The sequence below is a fragment of the Takifugu flavidus genome, chromosome 1, assembly GCF_003711565.1.
Source record: "Takifugu flavidus isolate HTHZ2018 chromosome 1, ASM371156v2, whole genome shotgun sequence".
Lineage (NCBI taxonomy): Eukaryota > Metazoa > Chordata > Actinopteri > Tetraodontiformes > Tetraodontidae > Takifugu > Takifugu flavidus.
The window spans coordinates 20759753-20776243 of record NC_079520.1 but is presented as its reverse complement, the minus strand read 5'-3'; the positions used below and the strand labels follow the sequence as shown (position 1 = coordinate 20776243).

The window sequence follows — 16491 nt, the reverse complement described above, 5'->3', positions numbered from 1 at the left end:
TTATCCTGAAAAACCAAAAACATGCCTGACTTTCACTGAAGAAAAAATGGTCTCCTGAGTGACTCCAATTAACACAAGTCAGTGAAACGTTTGTAAAGACAGATATTTCAATTATGCAGGCTTCAGACATTTTAAACAACAGGTCACATGTCAGAGCAGCTTGTCAATATGATGGATCCAGCAGAGATAAAAAAAAAAAAGATAAATCATTTTATTAACTGATCTCTATTTAAAACTATATGAGTTGAGTTTGTTGATGGTCAGTTTTAGGGCTTAAAAGTAATGATCCTTGAATTTATTGAGCTAATTTAGAATCTATAAAGCAGTAACAGGATGTACGTGTATTTCAAAGAGAACATTTGTTATTTTGCTCACCTGGGACTCTATTCTTTCACAAATGAAATACAAGAAAAGATAAATACTGGCCTTTAATACCAGTTGGGCTCATTAACAGTCAACAATTGGAGTCCAGTACCAGCATACGAGACTAGAAGAAAGTGGTGTTGGAAGGTAACTAGGTACATTTACACGGTAAATTTGAGTTGGGGTTTCAATGCAAATTGGAGAAAATGTGGAACGTTGAACCTATATGGTTTACTGTAAAGGAGCTGGATTGGGCACCTAATAATTGTGACATTTACTATAAAGTGGAAGATCGATGGTGGAGGAATGACTATCTACATGTTTCACCTGTTATTGACACTCTAAAGAGGGTTGCTGTTATCTTTGTCAGAGCTAATGGATGCACTAAAAACTCTCCCAGGAGCTGAGAAGAGAATTGCATCTCCATCATCAAGCGTTTGTCTTTTAACAGGCGATACACACTTTCTCGTGTTCAGTCATGCCAAAAAGCATTTTGGGGATTATTTGCAAACCTGTATCCTTATGTCACTTATCGAATATGGCAAATTAATTTTTACTTTAGAAATGTTATTAAATTGAATGGAGTGTAGTAATATTGTGGAATTATTTTAACTTTTGCTATCATTGGTATTTATTCTGTACTAATAAGTAACAATTGGAACCAAAACCTGCTCCAGACATGCCTCATGTATTAGAACTTAATAGTTTTTTTTTAAATGTGGCAGTGTTTATTATTGACCACTTAACTTTAAAACAGATTCAAATATAACTGAAAGATTGTCCAAAAGACATTACTCAACAGTGTCAGATGGTACACATCGGTTTATTAAAAAAAGCCTGAGAATGGCAGCTGAAGTTTTCAAACAGAAAAGAAATCTGACAAAACAAACCAAAGATCTATTGATTAAAAAAAGAAAGATATTCTGTTGGGAATGCAGAGGGGAAATTATACATTCTTCTTGTGTGTTCATGAGAAATTAAATTAAATTACATCATCAAAAACAATTTCAGAGGTGATGTTGTGAGCAGTAGCCTTTTACTGCACAATCTGCAAGTTAAAACTTTTAAAAGTGGTGAAAAAACTCTGGGTAATGACTATCGTGGCTAATAAAACCCTCCCGGTCTTTGTTACAGGGCTTGTCTGAGTGAGTGGGGAGCAGCGTCGCCTATGGGTGACTCAGTGCAGGGCTGGGTCGGAGATGGCATATTCAGGGTCGCAGGTGAAAGACACAGTGATGGCATAGCGTGTCCCCCATGTGACCTTCTCCACTCGATGGATGTTCTCTGAGCCGGAGGAGAAGAATGAAACCCGTCCTGTGTGAAGAAATGACCGAGGAAACAAACATGGTTCAAAATAACACAAACTGATAGAACACTAAGGGAAATACTCATATCGATATTGTGCGCACATAATGTGCATGGCAAGAGTCAGGGTGTGAGTCTTCTGATTAGAATGCAGCTTGTTTAATGCTAATAAACATTTGTAACATCAATGTACCTTTACAGGACATCAGTAAATATCTGTTGGTAACTACAGGTATTGGGGGAAAAAAATAAAAATTCAGATTTTTTTTTAAATCTTTCATTTTTGAAAAATGAAAAAATGAAAATCTTTCATTTTTGAAAAATTGTTTTCAATTTAAATTGTACTTCTTAAATACTCAGCATTAGCATTGTTGGTAAAATATATAGTGAACATGGACATATACAGTATATTTCTTTAGTACAACCAACATGTCTGGTAACTATTTAACTGCCACTTTTACACATCTTTGGCACCCATCATACTGTGTAAGAGTGTAAGACTACTCATTCCCCACCAGTGACTCAATTTGATGCTAATAATCTTTTTCTTGATACCATAAAATGGTTGAAGCTTTAAAAATTTAAAATGAATTCCTTACAGTGAAATGTAAACATACACTGAAAATAAACATTATAACATTGCCAGTAACAGCCTGTAAATTTTTTTTAATGCTCATCCATTTTAGCAAGGATGAATATTCTTCAAAATAAAAATAAAATGATTTTCTGGAAATACTGAAATGTATTTATGTGTACTCAGGCCTGTTGCATTGGACATTGAAAGAAATCAGATAAGGTGCAAATATAGTATACAAAGAACCAAGACAGGGGCCTGAACCTGTGAAGCTGTAAGGACACGCTCGATTTATGCTTGGATTTAGCAAATGCCAAAATGGATTATTTTCTGAATTTCAAACTGAGAGGTTGGCTCAGGGTACTTCTATTTATCAAAAGATTTGCTCCACTGGGCCAGCTAATGAGCTTTTGCTATGTAACAGCTAGTCTGATCAAATACAACCTGATCCAAATTCAGATATATATCCACTCTGTGGCTGTGACCATGATTCAGGGATTTATATTTTAAAGTGGTTTTCAGGTTTGCTTTTTTATGAAACTGCCTTTGTAAAAGGGTCAGCACCTAGATTAAACAGCATTAAAAATCTGGAATCATATAGCCAGGGTGATTGTACTTTCTCACCAAGAATCACTGATTTTGCCTGTTGAAATTAGCCACACCACACGAAGAATCCTAGAAGAATGTTCCTGGTGAAGTTGGACAGGGTGAAATCACAACAAAAAAACATTTGGAATTCTTGAGATGATGGAATTTTGAGCCTTTCTGACTCAAAATGACAGCTGGGAAAAAAATGTTCCTTAATCCAGCAAGGTTCTAGATTAACTTGGTACAAAGATGTGAGAATGTTGAGCCTGTTGGATACAAGGAGTTGGGTGTTCTGAGCTGGTATATGCTTCCATTACGTGTGCGAGAGAGCAAAGTGAAATAAATTGAAAATCCCAGTAAGCGACCAAGACATTTTTTTAACCAAGGCTAGAACAAAGTGGAAGTGTATTCTTCTGTGCTCACAGGAAACAATTTCTTTCTTTCCAAGTATCAATCATCATCTTTAATAAAAAAGAAAGTCTGTCAGAGCTGAACGAGGTTGTGTGAGCCTATGGTTTTACGTGTCCACTAAGATCCCTGTAGAAACAGTATGACTTGTTTGAACAAAAAATGCTTATTTCTTTTGGATTAAAGGCAAAAAATTCCTCCTTTGCTTCTCTATAGAGTATCCTTCAAACTATTGTCTTTTGACCAAAAAACAAATCACTTCAGGAAATGCTCGAATCTTTTAGCCTCCCTAAGAAACAAGTGTTTACCTGCATCAGACCTCTGCTCTGACAAAAACCAACAACACCAATTACATGTTGCCAATCACTTTCCCTATTAGAACATGTGAGGGTATTGATTTTCCAGAATCAATGTCTAATCTGCTCAGAATAGCTAGCATCCTCATCTTTTGCTTTCAGTAAGCTGTCAGTACTGTCACCCATTATATAGTTGCCAATGGTATTGTCGGCAAATCAAAGAACGTAGAAAAAGATAAAATCAACATCTGGCGTCTTGGTGCCTGAGATCAACCTATGGCTGAACATGAATGGTTGAATAGTTTCCCCAATTTTACAAAGAAGCCAAAGAAATGAAAATCAGCAGCATGGCATGAACCTGTCAGAAAGTATGATCTCCTGACCGATTGATTTGCGTTTGTTGTAGAACTATATTTAGTAACAGGTTGAAAAACCCACCTGATCCCTGCAAATGATGACAACCCTTCTCATGTTCATCATTACTGAGCCACAAATGAATAATCTGATCCTGCTGCGCAGATATGATGCTATGCTGTGGCACCAGCAGACAGATTTTCAAATGTATCATATTTACATATAATATACATGTAACAAGTCTGGAAGCAATTTAGCAGCCATTTCTGCAAGTGTAATGGAAAAGCAACATTTTTATCATGCGATAAACCGCTGTTGTCGAGAAGTCAAAGTAATTATTTTTCCATAAATCCCAAATTCTAAATGAATAATTCATTATCTCAACAGGAAAGGTGCTGGCAGGAGAGAAAAAAACAGATATTTGAATTATGGAAATATTTAGTTTGTACATGATTTAGCTATCAGAAATCTTTACTCACTAGTCAACCCAAATCACAATTGGGTAAAAAAAATTTAGTGTTATAAATATGAAAAATTAAAACTCTAAAATGGAATTAAATTGCCATGGGAGACCCACAATAGAGATTTCAAAATCCTTTAGAATGCATATAAATCCAAAATGTCACATCTTAACACCTCAAAATAAGGTTATTGGAAAAGTTATTAGGGCATTCTTTTGTCATTCTAATGATAACAACTTCACCATGTTATCAGATTCAGTAAATGACTGGAAATGATCTGATCTGACTTTTCTGAACTTCAAATATATGACAATGGAAAGTATATTATCATATTTGAAGGATCCAGGTGTATTTTCTGTTTTGTCTGTTTGTACCAGTATGGGCAGTATATACCTGTATTCAGGAACACCGGGAAAGACATTTGGTTCTTCTCTGTTAAAACCTGTTATTGTTTTATGGAATAGTGAGTAAAACAGCCTTTTTGTTGCCATGCATTAAAGAAAAAAAAATGTTTATGAAAAAATGTTTAACAATGTACAACTCTAATATCACTTAATTCATTCCATGAATAATATCTTGATAAAAACATAATTATGTTCAAGAACAAAGATTACCAAGTGCCAATAAATGTGATACAAACCAAAAAATCATATGTCTTTGAGTGTCTTTGTGTAAAGTAAGTCTATTCACTCTGTCTAAAAGAATGTTTTTTCTTGCAATATCACTTGATCGCGCAGTGCTCATCATTGTACAGAGCGCTGTCATGCAATATGCATTTTCAGAGCTTTGGAAAAGTTTATCAAAGAAAAAGTCCAACACTTAAAAATATAGAATACAAGGAATAGTAATTGACCACGTTAGTAGCAGAAGGTGTCCTCTCCACAGTTTAACAGATGTCTCTTTTTCAATGTAAACCTAAGGGGAAACGGTTTGGGCCACGTGAATTTTTTTCCACATTATCATGAGTAACCACTAGGTAAAATTGGCATGCAGAGGAAGTCCATTGTGCCTAGTTCTTCCTCTACATCTAAGGAAGGCCACTGTTCATGTGCACTCTAAGAAATAGGCCCTAAATGTTATCTGACTGGAATAATTGCACCTTTTTTGTTACCATCTCAGTAAGCCCTGATTATTGCAGCAACCTAAGCATCTGTCCAGATATAAAGATTACACTTTCTCCCAGTTTGTCATTTTCCCTGGAAAACAGAAAAGCAACATGCCCTTGTAATGTCTTTCACTCACTGTGTCTCCTCATCATTCCATTGAAATAATATTGACCCAGGACCCGTTTCACATTTTGTTGACTGGGTAAGAGCCCTCTGTCTGGCAAACAGGGTGTCCAACAAAGCTCAACTGAGATGAATGGCATGGAAAGGAAGGAGACTGAAGCGAAAATGAAAGTTGAAGACTAAGGGCAGAGGATGGCCTTTTAGAATTTTGCTTAAATCTGACAGAGGAGTTGGCTTAAACAGCTGACAACAATGGACATTGGTTAAAACTAAAGGGGAAAAGATTGCAAAAAAATAGGAAATAGGGACAAGGTGACTGAGGCAGCGGGGCGGTGGTTGGCTGTCAGATGTGACAGAATGGCATCAAGGCTGTCAGGTGGAGGTTTGAGCCTCTAGAGATTTTCCATATTACACAGCCTCACTAAGCCTTCACTCATTCAGGAGAAACAATGTTTACCGGTGCCATACACAGCAGGTGAAATATATAGCACCATAGGATTCAAGTCAGAGGCTGAAGTTAATGCAAATTACACTTGATATATTGCCTCAAACACATGAAAAGTCACAGAAAACAATCACATGAGCAAACAACTTTTTTTTAACTGTTACTGTAATGCAATTAGGCATCAGGGCAAGTACAGAGCTTATACAACTACTCGGATTGGGCCCAAATCTGCACTCTAAATGGGAAGCTCAGCTACAAACTTACCGTATTCAAAAAAAACACCAATCCTGCTTTCATCAAATGAAGACAGTGCTGATTTCTTAATGCCTGTCAACATTAATCATCAAAGGTTTAGGCTAATCCATATCGTACTTTAAACAGATAGTTGGTCTGTGCCAGAGCTGCGGACATCAATTATTTTTAACTAAACCATATTTCCGAATGATTAAATCAAATTGAGAGTGGACGGTGGACCAAGGAAGAGCTAATTACATTTTGGTGATGTTCTGGATTCTGCAGGGACTTTGCCCTTTTGATCGTCCAAAAGATCAAAGCCAAGGGCCACGTAATGCTACTGTCTATATAGAGTATATGCTATACAAAGGGTGTAAATCAAAATATGTAATATAACCGTCAAATGTTTTTGGCAGAATATACAATGGCTGAGTTTTTAAAATTGTGTTCTAACATTTGTGAGACACTTTAAATTGTCCATATTGACTGTGTAGATTATTTACTACAGCCACATATACACATACATTGCTACATTTACTCATGGAATTCCTTAGGGGAAGAGGAAATAAAGGCATTACCTCTGATAGTCACGACAAATATTATTATCAACACTGAAGCTAAAGTGGTTTAAAAAAAAATACAATTTCACCTTTATCAGCTGGTAGTTACCTGCTCGTGGTTCTACTGTGCTGTTGCTATCTTGGTCCATGAAGATAAATCGTCCCCCACTAAAGTCAGAGCCATAGTCAGACAGGTACAGGAGTGAAGTATAGTCAAAGGAGCCATAGGTGACCTAACAGAGAATAACACAGGTAGGTCAGTGCTATCATGCTTTTTTAAAAGATCACATTATATACCCATTAGACACTTTCAAGTTGGGTACTTATAACATTTATATGATTAAAGCAGTCATGCACTGCAGAGGCTCTACACCCCGCGAGAGCTTAAACAGCTGTAGAGGCTGATGCTCACAGGGTGCAGCCTTAATGAGACATCAAAGACAGCTGAAAAGGAACAAGTGGTGTCTCTTCAAACAAAAACAAAAATCACACACAGTGATCTCATTTGATCATAGCTCCAAAGGTGAAATAAACATGTATGTCAACCTTCAAGAAAGTGCTACAAACCTCCCTTATTGAGAGAACAATCATTAGGCAATGTCTCTCTATGAGTGATGGAGTGTGGCCAGAGCAAACGGCATGATTACAGGAGCGAACAAACTCATGAAAATGCCCTAAATGTGTCAGTTTCCAGTGTCAGCTCTCAGATCTGACTGTCACCACGAGAGATCTTGATATCATTGTTTGAATGCCACTTATTCTTCTGCACATGGGCATTTAGATTAACCCACCTGCTCATTTACAGAAGTCAATGTGTAGAATTTTGAGGTGACAAATTATTTTGATCTATTTGGGAATAAGGCCGTAACAAGAAATAATGAAGAAATGTAGTGCTGTGAATACTTTCTGGACAGTCAAGTAAGAAAAGTGTGACATGATGATGACATCTCACACACATTGGCTGTGAGAGGCAGTTTCTACTTATTGATGTCATATAGTTGAAGAAAATGTACTGCATCATCACAAAAATGCAATAAACATTGGTCCAGAGAAAGCAACAGGGCTACAAAATACCAGAGGAACCGAATTTCTCTCATATCATTTTTTTTTTTTTTAAATTCCATAAATGAAAAAAAAAAAAATAGTATACAAGTAATTCTGATCCTACATGACTGCCTTTCTAGACATCCTGCAAAATTTAAAAAGCTTACATGTGAAACTGAATTATTTCAATCATTGCCATACCTCATGAAGGTAGCAACTCATAGAAATGACTGCTGCCAGAACAAGTGATGTGTAATGGGGACAGATGGCCTTGTGGCCAATACTGAATTAATTTCTTCAAGTACCAATTCCACAGCTTTGACTCCTGATGTGCATACTCCCATACACTTCTGAATAATGTACACCCCAAAGATGTCTAGTAAGATTCTGGAAGTCATCCAAAAGAAATAATCACATTATGTGCCTTACTTTATCTATATGTGGGTGCCAGTACTCATCGTGTTGCGTCTTTGCTGTTGTGCTGTTGATTCTGGAGAAGAAAGTGGGCTTGGTGAGGTACATCAGTTTTGGGTCCAAACCAAACGTGTCAGCAATAACTGCCTGGATTCGACCACGGACAGCTCTTAATAATGGAAAACAGAGAAACTGTGTCAGATTGCAAGCTAAAAGTAAGGACATCTACCATATATTTCATTAATGTGATTGAACTTTCCAGACACATTAACACAGATGAAAATGAACAATGGAAGCACAAAGTAATATTTAATTATCATTTTGAAAAAAATGTGCATTACACAATTACGGTAAGTCAACTAACCTATAAAGCTGAAAATCCTCTTCTGTGAACACATCCCCAATATGATCACCAAAATATCTACGGCCATATTTAAACAGGCAGTTACAAGCAAAGCAAAGTCAAATGAACAAAAATGCAGTAGAAAAAGAAAAACACACCAAGAAAAAGGATCTGTTAGAATACTGTAGATGTACATTTCATACTACAACACAGTGCACCAGACGCATGTGACAACCAGCTATCCTCAAATAGCAACCAGCTGGCTGCTTCACACCGGGAAGCCCCTTGAAGGGGATAAAAAGAGGGAGCATTGTTGCCATTATTTCCTGATTAAAATATTTCAGAATGGTCCTGAGAATTCAGTGTCAGCCATCTGCCTGTCATGGTGAGACAACGACAGGGGTAAAGCTAGGAAAAATAAATAATGGAATATACTTTAGGAGGAAAGAGACAAACACAGTGGAGAAGATGATTCAAATAAATCTGGTTTCTGTTGGCAGTGATAAATGGATGCTGTGAGGAGTCACTGGCTGCACTACACAAGGATCATCATAAAGGACTGATGAACAAGTCACTTTTTTGGAAGTAATACATGTTTACATAGTATGTTGGATAGAATTTCTGCTGTCAACTCTTCTACCTGTAGATATTGACAAACTGTTTCCCCATCGACAATGCTCCTGAATGCAAGTCCAATATTGAAGCCTGCGTGGATCAAAAAAGAAAAATAAACTGCACGTCAATTAGTGGCATCAGTAGAATGTGTTCTCTGCCCTGGTTTATGCCTTCATTGACATGTAAAACACTCTATTCTACCTGGCATTTGTCAAGGTTGAGCTTTGCTATTGTATTACACTGCTTTCTAGTGTTAAGAGAGGTCTGTTACACCAGGGAGACAAGATGTGTATATAGAATAAATAGTTAAACTGACCACTAGGTGACAATACATCAAAACACCTTTGTCAGCTTGCTATTGGAAAAATTTGATAATTTTTCGGTTAATATAAATGTATAAATGTAATATGTAATAAATATAAATGTATTAAGTATATAAATAAATGTAATAAATACATCAAAGAAAGAAACATCCAAAAATTGAACTGCAAAGAACACTTATGCTTTTTGTTCTGTCCTGAAATTGATGGAATACTCACTCCTCCCTCTGAACCAGCTAGCGCCAGGCCCCTCTCTGCCAGTCTGTGAGTCAGAGACAGACACCATATAGTAAGAATGCAAGAATGGTACAGCTGCACTGGAAACAAGTGTAAAAAAACAGTGATGCAGAGTGCTGATTATACATATGGCTTATATGGCAGTGTCAACCTCTTCAGGCTTTGAGCTTCCTCCCGTGACACCACTGCATCTATGACAGCACGGCCACACTTCTGAGGAGTGCATCCTAGGACGGAGAAGAATCAGACACAATGAATTTCTAAGTTCACTGAGGTGGGCTCTAATGTTTAGGCTCAGGGAATGCAAAAGTTAAAGAATTTCTTCTAATTAACAGCAGCATAATCAGGACTACCATCCCTTGAAACTGTCTAAGCCTTCAAAAGCTTGTTTTGTTCCCTGACACCAGGGACAAACCAAAATAGAACTCTGTAGCCAATACAGATAATAAAAACAAAATTCAATTGATTAGGGTTGTGTAAATGCATAGTTTCTGCAGAAGTGAATAAAATAACAAGTTTAACAGTAAAATGTCTTAATTAAAATAGTAAGGACGTTATTCACAAAAGAATCAAGAATTCAGTTCAATTAAATTTTTGCCATTTTTTTAGTGCCTGTTTAAACTTCAAACTATTTTGCACATTTTAAATGCCAAACAGGTAATATCCCCACGTGACTTACACCTGTAGTATAGTAATACAAAGTTTTCCATGTCCTTTCATAACCTTTTCTTATTTGGCTGAGAGACATGCAAAATATGCTGGCTGTAACAACCTCCTTGGTGAGGTAATTAACCCAAAAGGTGAAGTCAGAAGTAATGAATGACACACATTGATTACAATTACTTTTTAAATTATGTGAAAACAGCACAGCAGGTATTATGAATAAAGAGTCAGGGTTTTTTTTTTTAACAATGTTGCAATTGAAATGTTTATTATCCCTTTTTTTGGTGGGGGGGTCATTATTAAGTTCTACACCTTTGATTAATCTATGTGATATATAATTTAGTACTTGATACATTTCCTGCATTGTCTGTGTGAGGTTAGTCTGGCAGGCATATTTGAAGCACTGATTTTGAAGATTAAGAGCTTATTATATAGTAAGTTTAGCTCCACTTGTGTAAACTCTATAGCCCCCTCCCCGCCCCCCTTTATACATGTAAATGTGTAGTGGACATCAGATAGGTAGCAAAAAAAATAAACATACCTTTTTCCTGTTTAAATCAGATTAACACATTAAAAGTTAACAGCTGATTGTCTAATGCTTTACATGGCAAGGACAATTCACCTGGATACCGCTTGTAGTTGTTGTAGTCCTCAGAGCACTGAATGTTGTAAACTCTGGGCTGTGGAGAGACAAACTCGGCTTGGCTCACCAGCGTCTCTGTGACATCACTGTCCAGAGAGGTCACATACAGCCATAAAGCTGCTACAAATACTGACACAGTGACCAAGAGCAATGCAGCAGTTGCTCGGGAGCCCCTCCACGCCGACCCCTGGCGTAGTGCATTTCCTCTACAAAAATAGAGAAAAGGGTGTACATGTATCATTGCTCAGACTATTGTGCATTATTATATGGATTGCCCCTTTTCTCTGCTGTCTGAAATAAGAATGTAAGCAGGAAAGAAAGAGGTTTTTATGATGATGATACGTAGCACTATACCTGACCTGGATATTCTGTAAATTGTGCTAATTGGCATACAGATGAATTTTAATGATAGTAATGACTACAAATGAAATATTGAGACAATAAATCTAAAACAAAAAAAAAAGAGTTATAGAACTCTGCATTGAAAACAAATGGTCAAGACATCAAGACACAAGACAGTCCCACACATGCATCCAGCACATATCATATAAGGTGAGATAAAATAAGGTGAACATTTAATAGTCTCACAATACTTATTCCCATTGAACAGGTCTAGAGTAGCATAAAAGTTGCCATGCTGATTTTAAGTGATTTAGCAGTAAATAAGTCCAGTATCTTAGACATTGCAATTGAATAGTCTGGCAGCAGATTGTACTTTCATGTTATTAAACAAAGAAAATTCTGAATTCAAATTAACTATTATTGACAAGATAGTTACAATATTTGCATATATCTATGCAATGACAATCAGATAACCAAGGGGAAAAAACTCCGCACAAAAGTGTGCAGACCTGTGCTAAACATCTCCAAACATGTGGCCATCTCCCCACATATTTTGATTTACACCCTTTGTATAGCATATACTCTATATAGACAGTAGCATTACGTGGCCCTTGGCTTTGATCTTTTGGACGATCAAAAGGGCAAAGTCCCTGCAGAATCCAGAACATCACCAAAATGTAATTAGCTCTTCCTTGGTCCACCGTCCACATTTCATGGTAATTCCATTAAAAATCTAAATCTATAACTTTTTTGGGTTATCTTGTTAAGACAGACAAACGCCGGCTGTCACATAAAGAAAAAAACAACCACAATTTAGTTCGGTTACCTTTTAATCTTTTTCTCTATTTCAGCGGCATTCGAACCTTGTGCAGTTCTTTGTCGCAACAGCGCCATTTGGAAATAAATACCTACAGCGTAGCATTCATACTTCACAGTTTTATATGGATATAACTGGTCACAGAGGACACCACGCCAACAACTTGGCTTGCCTGCCTGAAATCTCGTTCACTTCCTGGTTTTAATAGTATTTCAATCCAACCATTGGCTTCCCGGAAGAGAAACTGTTTTTTCATTGGCCCACGTTCCTAGTTTCCTATGAGACATATTAAAAGAAAAAGAAAAAAAGAAATCGTTGAAAAATGAACATTATGTATTTCGATTTCGTATTTGAAATTATAGGCGTTAAATGCATTTAGTTCAAATCGGTTTAAAATACAGCCAATTTCTCCGACAATTATTTATCTTCCTGGCCAGTCTAAACTAATCGACCATCTCGAACGATTAACCAGGAAGCGGCACAGAGAAATGGGTGTTGTTCAGAAAAGTGAACTGGTTAAACAGTACCACCTTGTTCGCGGCGTCAGTCATACAAAATATCAGCTTACTGTAGTATTTTCGTAGTCTCGACTCCCCAAGCGAGGCCGATTATTTCCAGTTTTTATCCATTCCACACTAATAAACAAGCCCACAAAAATCTGTATTGGCAAACAACAGAATGGCGTGTGCGCCTTGGCCTAAAGGAAAGAAATTAGTTCATCTTGATTTGAAAGGAGCCCCTCCAAGAGTAGAGTACCTTCATAAGGTAGGATCAAGTGTGAGCTGCTGCTGGATCACATCCGCTTCAGCTCTGTTGACCTTGCTTCATTGTTGTGTTTTGCAACCAGTGAGGTGTGTTTTATCTTTTCAGCTGATCGAGTTGTTCTCTCAACTGGGAGCAGATGGCCTGCTGGTGGAGTATGAGGACACGTTTCCATATGAGAGGGAGCTGAAGCTGTTGCAGGCTACAACGCATCCTGCTTACAGGTGCTCTTCTGGAAATAAACATATTGTAGTTCTGTTTGTTTTCCTATTATGCTTAAAAAGAGTATGTAAATGTAAGCATGTAATGTAAGTGTGTGCACTTTGCAGCCCAGAGGAGGTACTCTCTATGCAGGAATTTGCGAAATCAAAGGCAATTGAAATAATTCCACTTGTCCAGACTTTTGGTCACATGGAGGTGAAGCTAAAACCTTTCTCATTCATATTTAGAATTTCTTGAACATTGTGCTGACTCTGCTTTCCTGCATTGTCTGTTAGTTTGTGCTGAAGCATCGATCGTTGTGGAATCTAAGAGAGGTGCCATATTGTGTGGGAACCCTTAACCCTCACAAAGAGGAGGGTGTTAGGCTAGTGATGGAGATGCTGAGACAAGTGGTGAAGCTTCATCCAGGCCTGAACACACTACACATTGGAGCTGATGAGGTCTGAACTCCTCTTTTAAAAAGGATGCATTAGCTTTAAATGACTAATTAGCACTCTCTACAAACCTGTAAGGTGTACACCCTTGGTGAGGGGGATGAGTCTAAATTGTGGTTGGCTTTGCCCAACCGTACAGTCGAGAAGCTTTTCCTGAGTCATGTGACGAAGCTGGCCAGGGCCATCAAGGAGGAATGGCCTCACATGACCATCATAATGTGGGATGACATGATGAGAGGCATGAGCCAGGAAACATTAATAGGTCAGTAGAAAATACTAGTAGATCCCAGTAAAATATATTATATGTTATATTACATTCTATTATTTATTAATAGATTTTTTTAGCATTTTTTTAGTATTGTTTAATTAAAGGTGAAATAGCAACCAAAAGTTTGTTATTGTATTATAGCAGATAAATGTTCTGATATTTGCTGCATTTGGACTAGTTTTGGATTACTATTTTAATCACCATGTATAACATCTATATCACAGCTAGTGATCTAGTGGGACTGGTCCAGCCAATGTTGTGGAACTACACCCCTGACCTGGATGTGGAAATCACAGGTTAGAATTCTGTAGTCCCAATTACTGGTTACTCACACTTTGTAGAGCTTTAGGTGTGATATTTATTTTTCACCTGCATTCTTCAGTGTCTCTGTTGGAGAAGTACCACAGTGCTGGAATGACAGAGCTATGGGCAGCCAGCTCCTTCAAAGGCTCCACCAACGTTTACACATGCGTGCCCAGCACGGTCAGACACGTGGATAATCATCTGCAGTGGCTGAGGGTGGCTGCTTCTTTATCTGCTGGTGTAACCCTGCAGGGAATTGCTATCACAGGCTGGCAGAGGTAAGAGTTGGAAGAAAGTCTTATCTCAGTGTTTGTTCTTAGGTGATGTATGTGTAGAAGGCAGATGTGATTATTCTCAATTTGATTCTAAGACAGTGGGTAATGGGAGGTAATGTGTAACATACCAAACCGTGCATGTGCACACTAGTCTTGCTTAGTTTCTATCTTATGATGGTTTTTATAAATCCATTTTTACTCTTATACCAACAAATAAATGCTGATTTTGTTTTGCTTGTTTAATGTGGGTCTTTTTTCTAGTTTTACCATGTAAAAATAAATAAGGAATGAATAAATACACCGAATAAATAAGAGTTTGCAAAATGTCCTTATTTTAGGTATGACCACCTGTCAGTGCTGTGTGAACTGATGCCTGTAGCCCTTCCATCATTAGCATCGTGTCTCCAAACGCTCTTCCTTGGTCATTTCAATTCTGAGGCCCAGTTTGCAGTTACTGAAAAGCTGGGCATTTCCTCAGTTGAGGTAGAGGAAATAGGAAGGTGAGATCTGGACACACCACCATCAAAGTAAAATGTGCATCTCCAGTCTAACAGGTTTATATTTCATGCTGCCCTTCAGGTCTTCTGCGGTTGATTCAATGTTCCCAGGAAGGAGGCTGGCCGAGCTGACTGTGGAGCTCAATACGCTACTGAACTCTGACGACATACGATTCTTTGAAAATGACATGTGAGCTGTGATAACATCAACATCTCACAGACCTGTAGAAACAATTTGACATTCAAGCAGAAGCAATTCCTTGCTAAATCAGAAGAGTAGCTCAATGATTACATCACTTTTTCCTCATTGCAAAAAAAATTAATTGCTTGGTGGTTACTTTCATTTAACCACCAAGGGCTTATAAAAGTGTTTTGAAGGTTTTTTGGGGGAATGTTTGGAACATATTAAATACTGTATGTGAAGGTGAGAGTTAGAAGCTCTTTTACTCTAAACATCTGTAGCATTTTACAATAGAATTCTGTTTTGAGGAACATAGATCAGCTTTACTTTTTCACATGGTATTGTAGGTTCATAAGAGGATGGTTCAGCCCGTACCATCGGCGGATGAAGCTGGTAACTCCCCTCATCACCATGCAGGTTCACAGCAAAGCCTCGGGGTGAGATCGGTTATATAAAAGGAACACTTCTGTGAAATCTTGTCAGAGATCATTGAACTGACTTTTTCTCTCAACTGGCCTCCTCAGGATTCTAACCACATTACAACAGAAGGTGGACACCATGAGAGAGGAGATGATGTGTCTTTTCCATGAGGCAACAGTTCAAGAGTGGATGGAGGAACACGTCCATCCTGTAATGGCACCTCTACGAAGGATAACAGAGGAGATTAGGGCATGTGTGAAGGAAATGGTGCCTTGAAATTATATTTTGTCTCCTGCAAATCCTTAAAATATGAAGTACTTGGACATCAGCTATGATATTGAAATTAATAATTTTAAAATGTAGTCACACTAAAACTGTAGATTTAGTTGATATAGTTGATTATATTGTCATTGATTTTTTTTGTGGGGGGGTGCTACTAGCATTTTTTTAAGAATGACAAAGAGGGCCATATTCTTTTGTAGCTTTTCTTTCTTTTTTTTTTAACCAAGAGATTATGAATAAAACCTTTAATTGTACATAATGTAACATTTTCAGCATAGGATAAACTGGGAATAAAAGTAGGCCAGCTCAAATTCCAGGTGTTATCTTTGTGGTATAAGCTGTTAAATATGGGGTTGCAATGTTTCCAGTGTTAATTACATACTACTTTTATTTACATTTTAAAAATCTTAGCATTTTATTTGACAGCCATGACTTGCATGAAGAAAATGATGTGGAAAATGTCATCTGTATAATCCCTGTAAAAGTGTTTATATTAAAGGTACAATGAAAAATGTAAAATCCAAAATAATTTTTCTTTAAAGCACAGAACACACTAAAATTCATCATCAGACATTAATCACAAAAAGGGTTA

The 16491-nt window shown here is 37.3% G+C and overlaps 2 protein-coding genes across 5 annotated transcripts; one reads left to right on the top strand and one right to left on the bottom strand.

Moving 5' to 3' along the window:
• Positions 1 to 1167: 1167 nt before the first annotated feature.
• On the bottom strand, positions 1168 to 12965 carry uts2r2 (urotensin-2 receptor 2). Of its 4 annotated transcripts, XR_008954036.1 has the most exons (11): positions 12824 to 12965; positions 12265 to 12531; positions 11076 to 11302; positions 9942 to 10017; positions 9773 to 9815; positions 9259 to 9323; positions 8640 to 8696; positions 8291 to 8444; positions 6927 to 7050; positions 2867 to 2931; positions 1538 to 1677 (listed from the first exon to the last, which is right to left on the bottom strand). XR_008954036.1 is itself a non-coding variant. In XM_057057264.1 (10 exons), the coding sequence occupies exons 2-10, from the start codon at positions 12330 to 12332 to the stop codon at positions 1541 to 1543; spliced, it is 951 nt and encodes a 316-aa protein (XP_056913244.1). In that variant the 5' UTR covers positions 12333 to 12531; positions 12824 to 12965; the 3' UTR covers positions 1168 to 1540. The 4 variants fall into 4 exon arrangements, 3 of the variants coding, with proteins under 3 accessions (XP_056913244.1, XP_056913254.1, XP_056913268.1); XM_057057264.1 differs by lacking the exon at positions 2867 to 2931 and having other exon boundaries at positions 1168 to 1677; XM_057057274.1 differs by lacking the exon at positions 2867 to 2931 and having other exon boundaries at positions 1168 to 1677; positions 8291 to 8351.
• On the top strand, positions 12750 to 16428 carry hexdc (hexosaminidase (glycosyl hydrolase family 20, catalytic domain) containing). The gene is made up of 11 exons (XM_057056658.1): positions 12750 to 13020; positions 13126 to 13241; positions 13347 to 13434; positions 13515 to 13679; positions 13752 to 13935; positions 14166 to 14237; positions 14324 to 14522; positions 14858 to 15019; positions 15099 to 15206; positions 15545 to 15634; positions 15722 to 16428. The coding sequence occupies exons 1-11, from the start codon at positions 12934 to 12936 to the stop codon at positions 15891 to 15893; spliced, it is 1443 nt and encodes a 480-aa protein (XP_056912638.1). The 5' UTR covers positions 12750 to 12933; the 3' UTR covers positions 15894 to 16428.
• The last annotated feature ends 63 nt before the right edge of the window (positions 16429 to 16491 follow it).

What these genes read in the sequence shown, in the direction of transcription:
- uts2r2 (XM_057057264.1), bottom strand. Translation starts at nt 12,332, where the DNA reads ATGGCGCTGTTGCGACAAAGAACTGCACAAGGTTCGAATGCCGCTGAA. An exon ending in ATAGAGAAAAAGATTAAAAG is followed by an intron (nt 11,303 to 12,264) that starts GTAACCGAACTA and finishes CTATTTTTGTAG; the next exon opens with AGGAAATGCACTACGCCAGG. An exon ending in CAACTACAAGCGGTATCCAG is followed by an intron (nt 10,018 to 11,075) that starts GTGAATTGTCCT and finishes TCTCCGTCCTAG; the next exon opens with GATGCACTCCTCAGAAGTGT.
- hexdc (XM_057056658.1), top strand. Translation starts at nt 12,934, where the DNA reads ATGGCGTGTGCGCCTTGGCCTAAAGGAAAGAAATTAGTTCATCTTGAT. An exon ending in TACACATTGGAGCTGATGAG is followed by an intron (nt 13,680 to 13,751) that starts GTCTGAACTCCT and finishes CAAACCTGTAAG; the next exon opens with GTGTACACCCTTGGTGAGGG. An exon ending in CCTGGATGTGGAAATCACAG is followed by an intron (nt 14,238 to 14,323) that starts GTTAGAATTCTG and finishes TGCATTCTTCAG; the next exon opens with TGTCTCTGTTGGAGAAGTAC.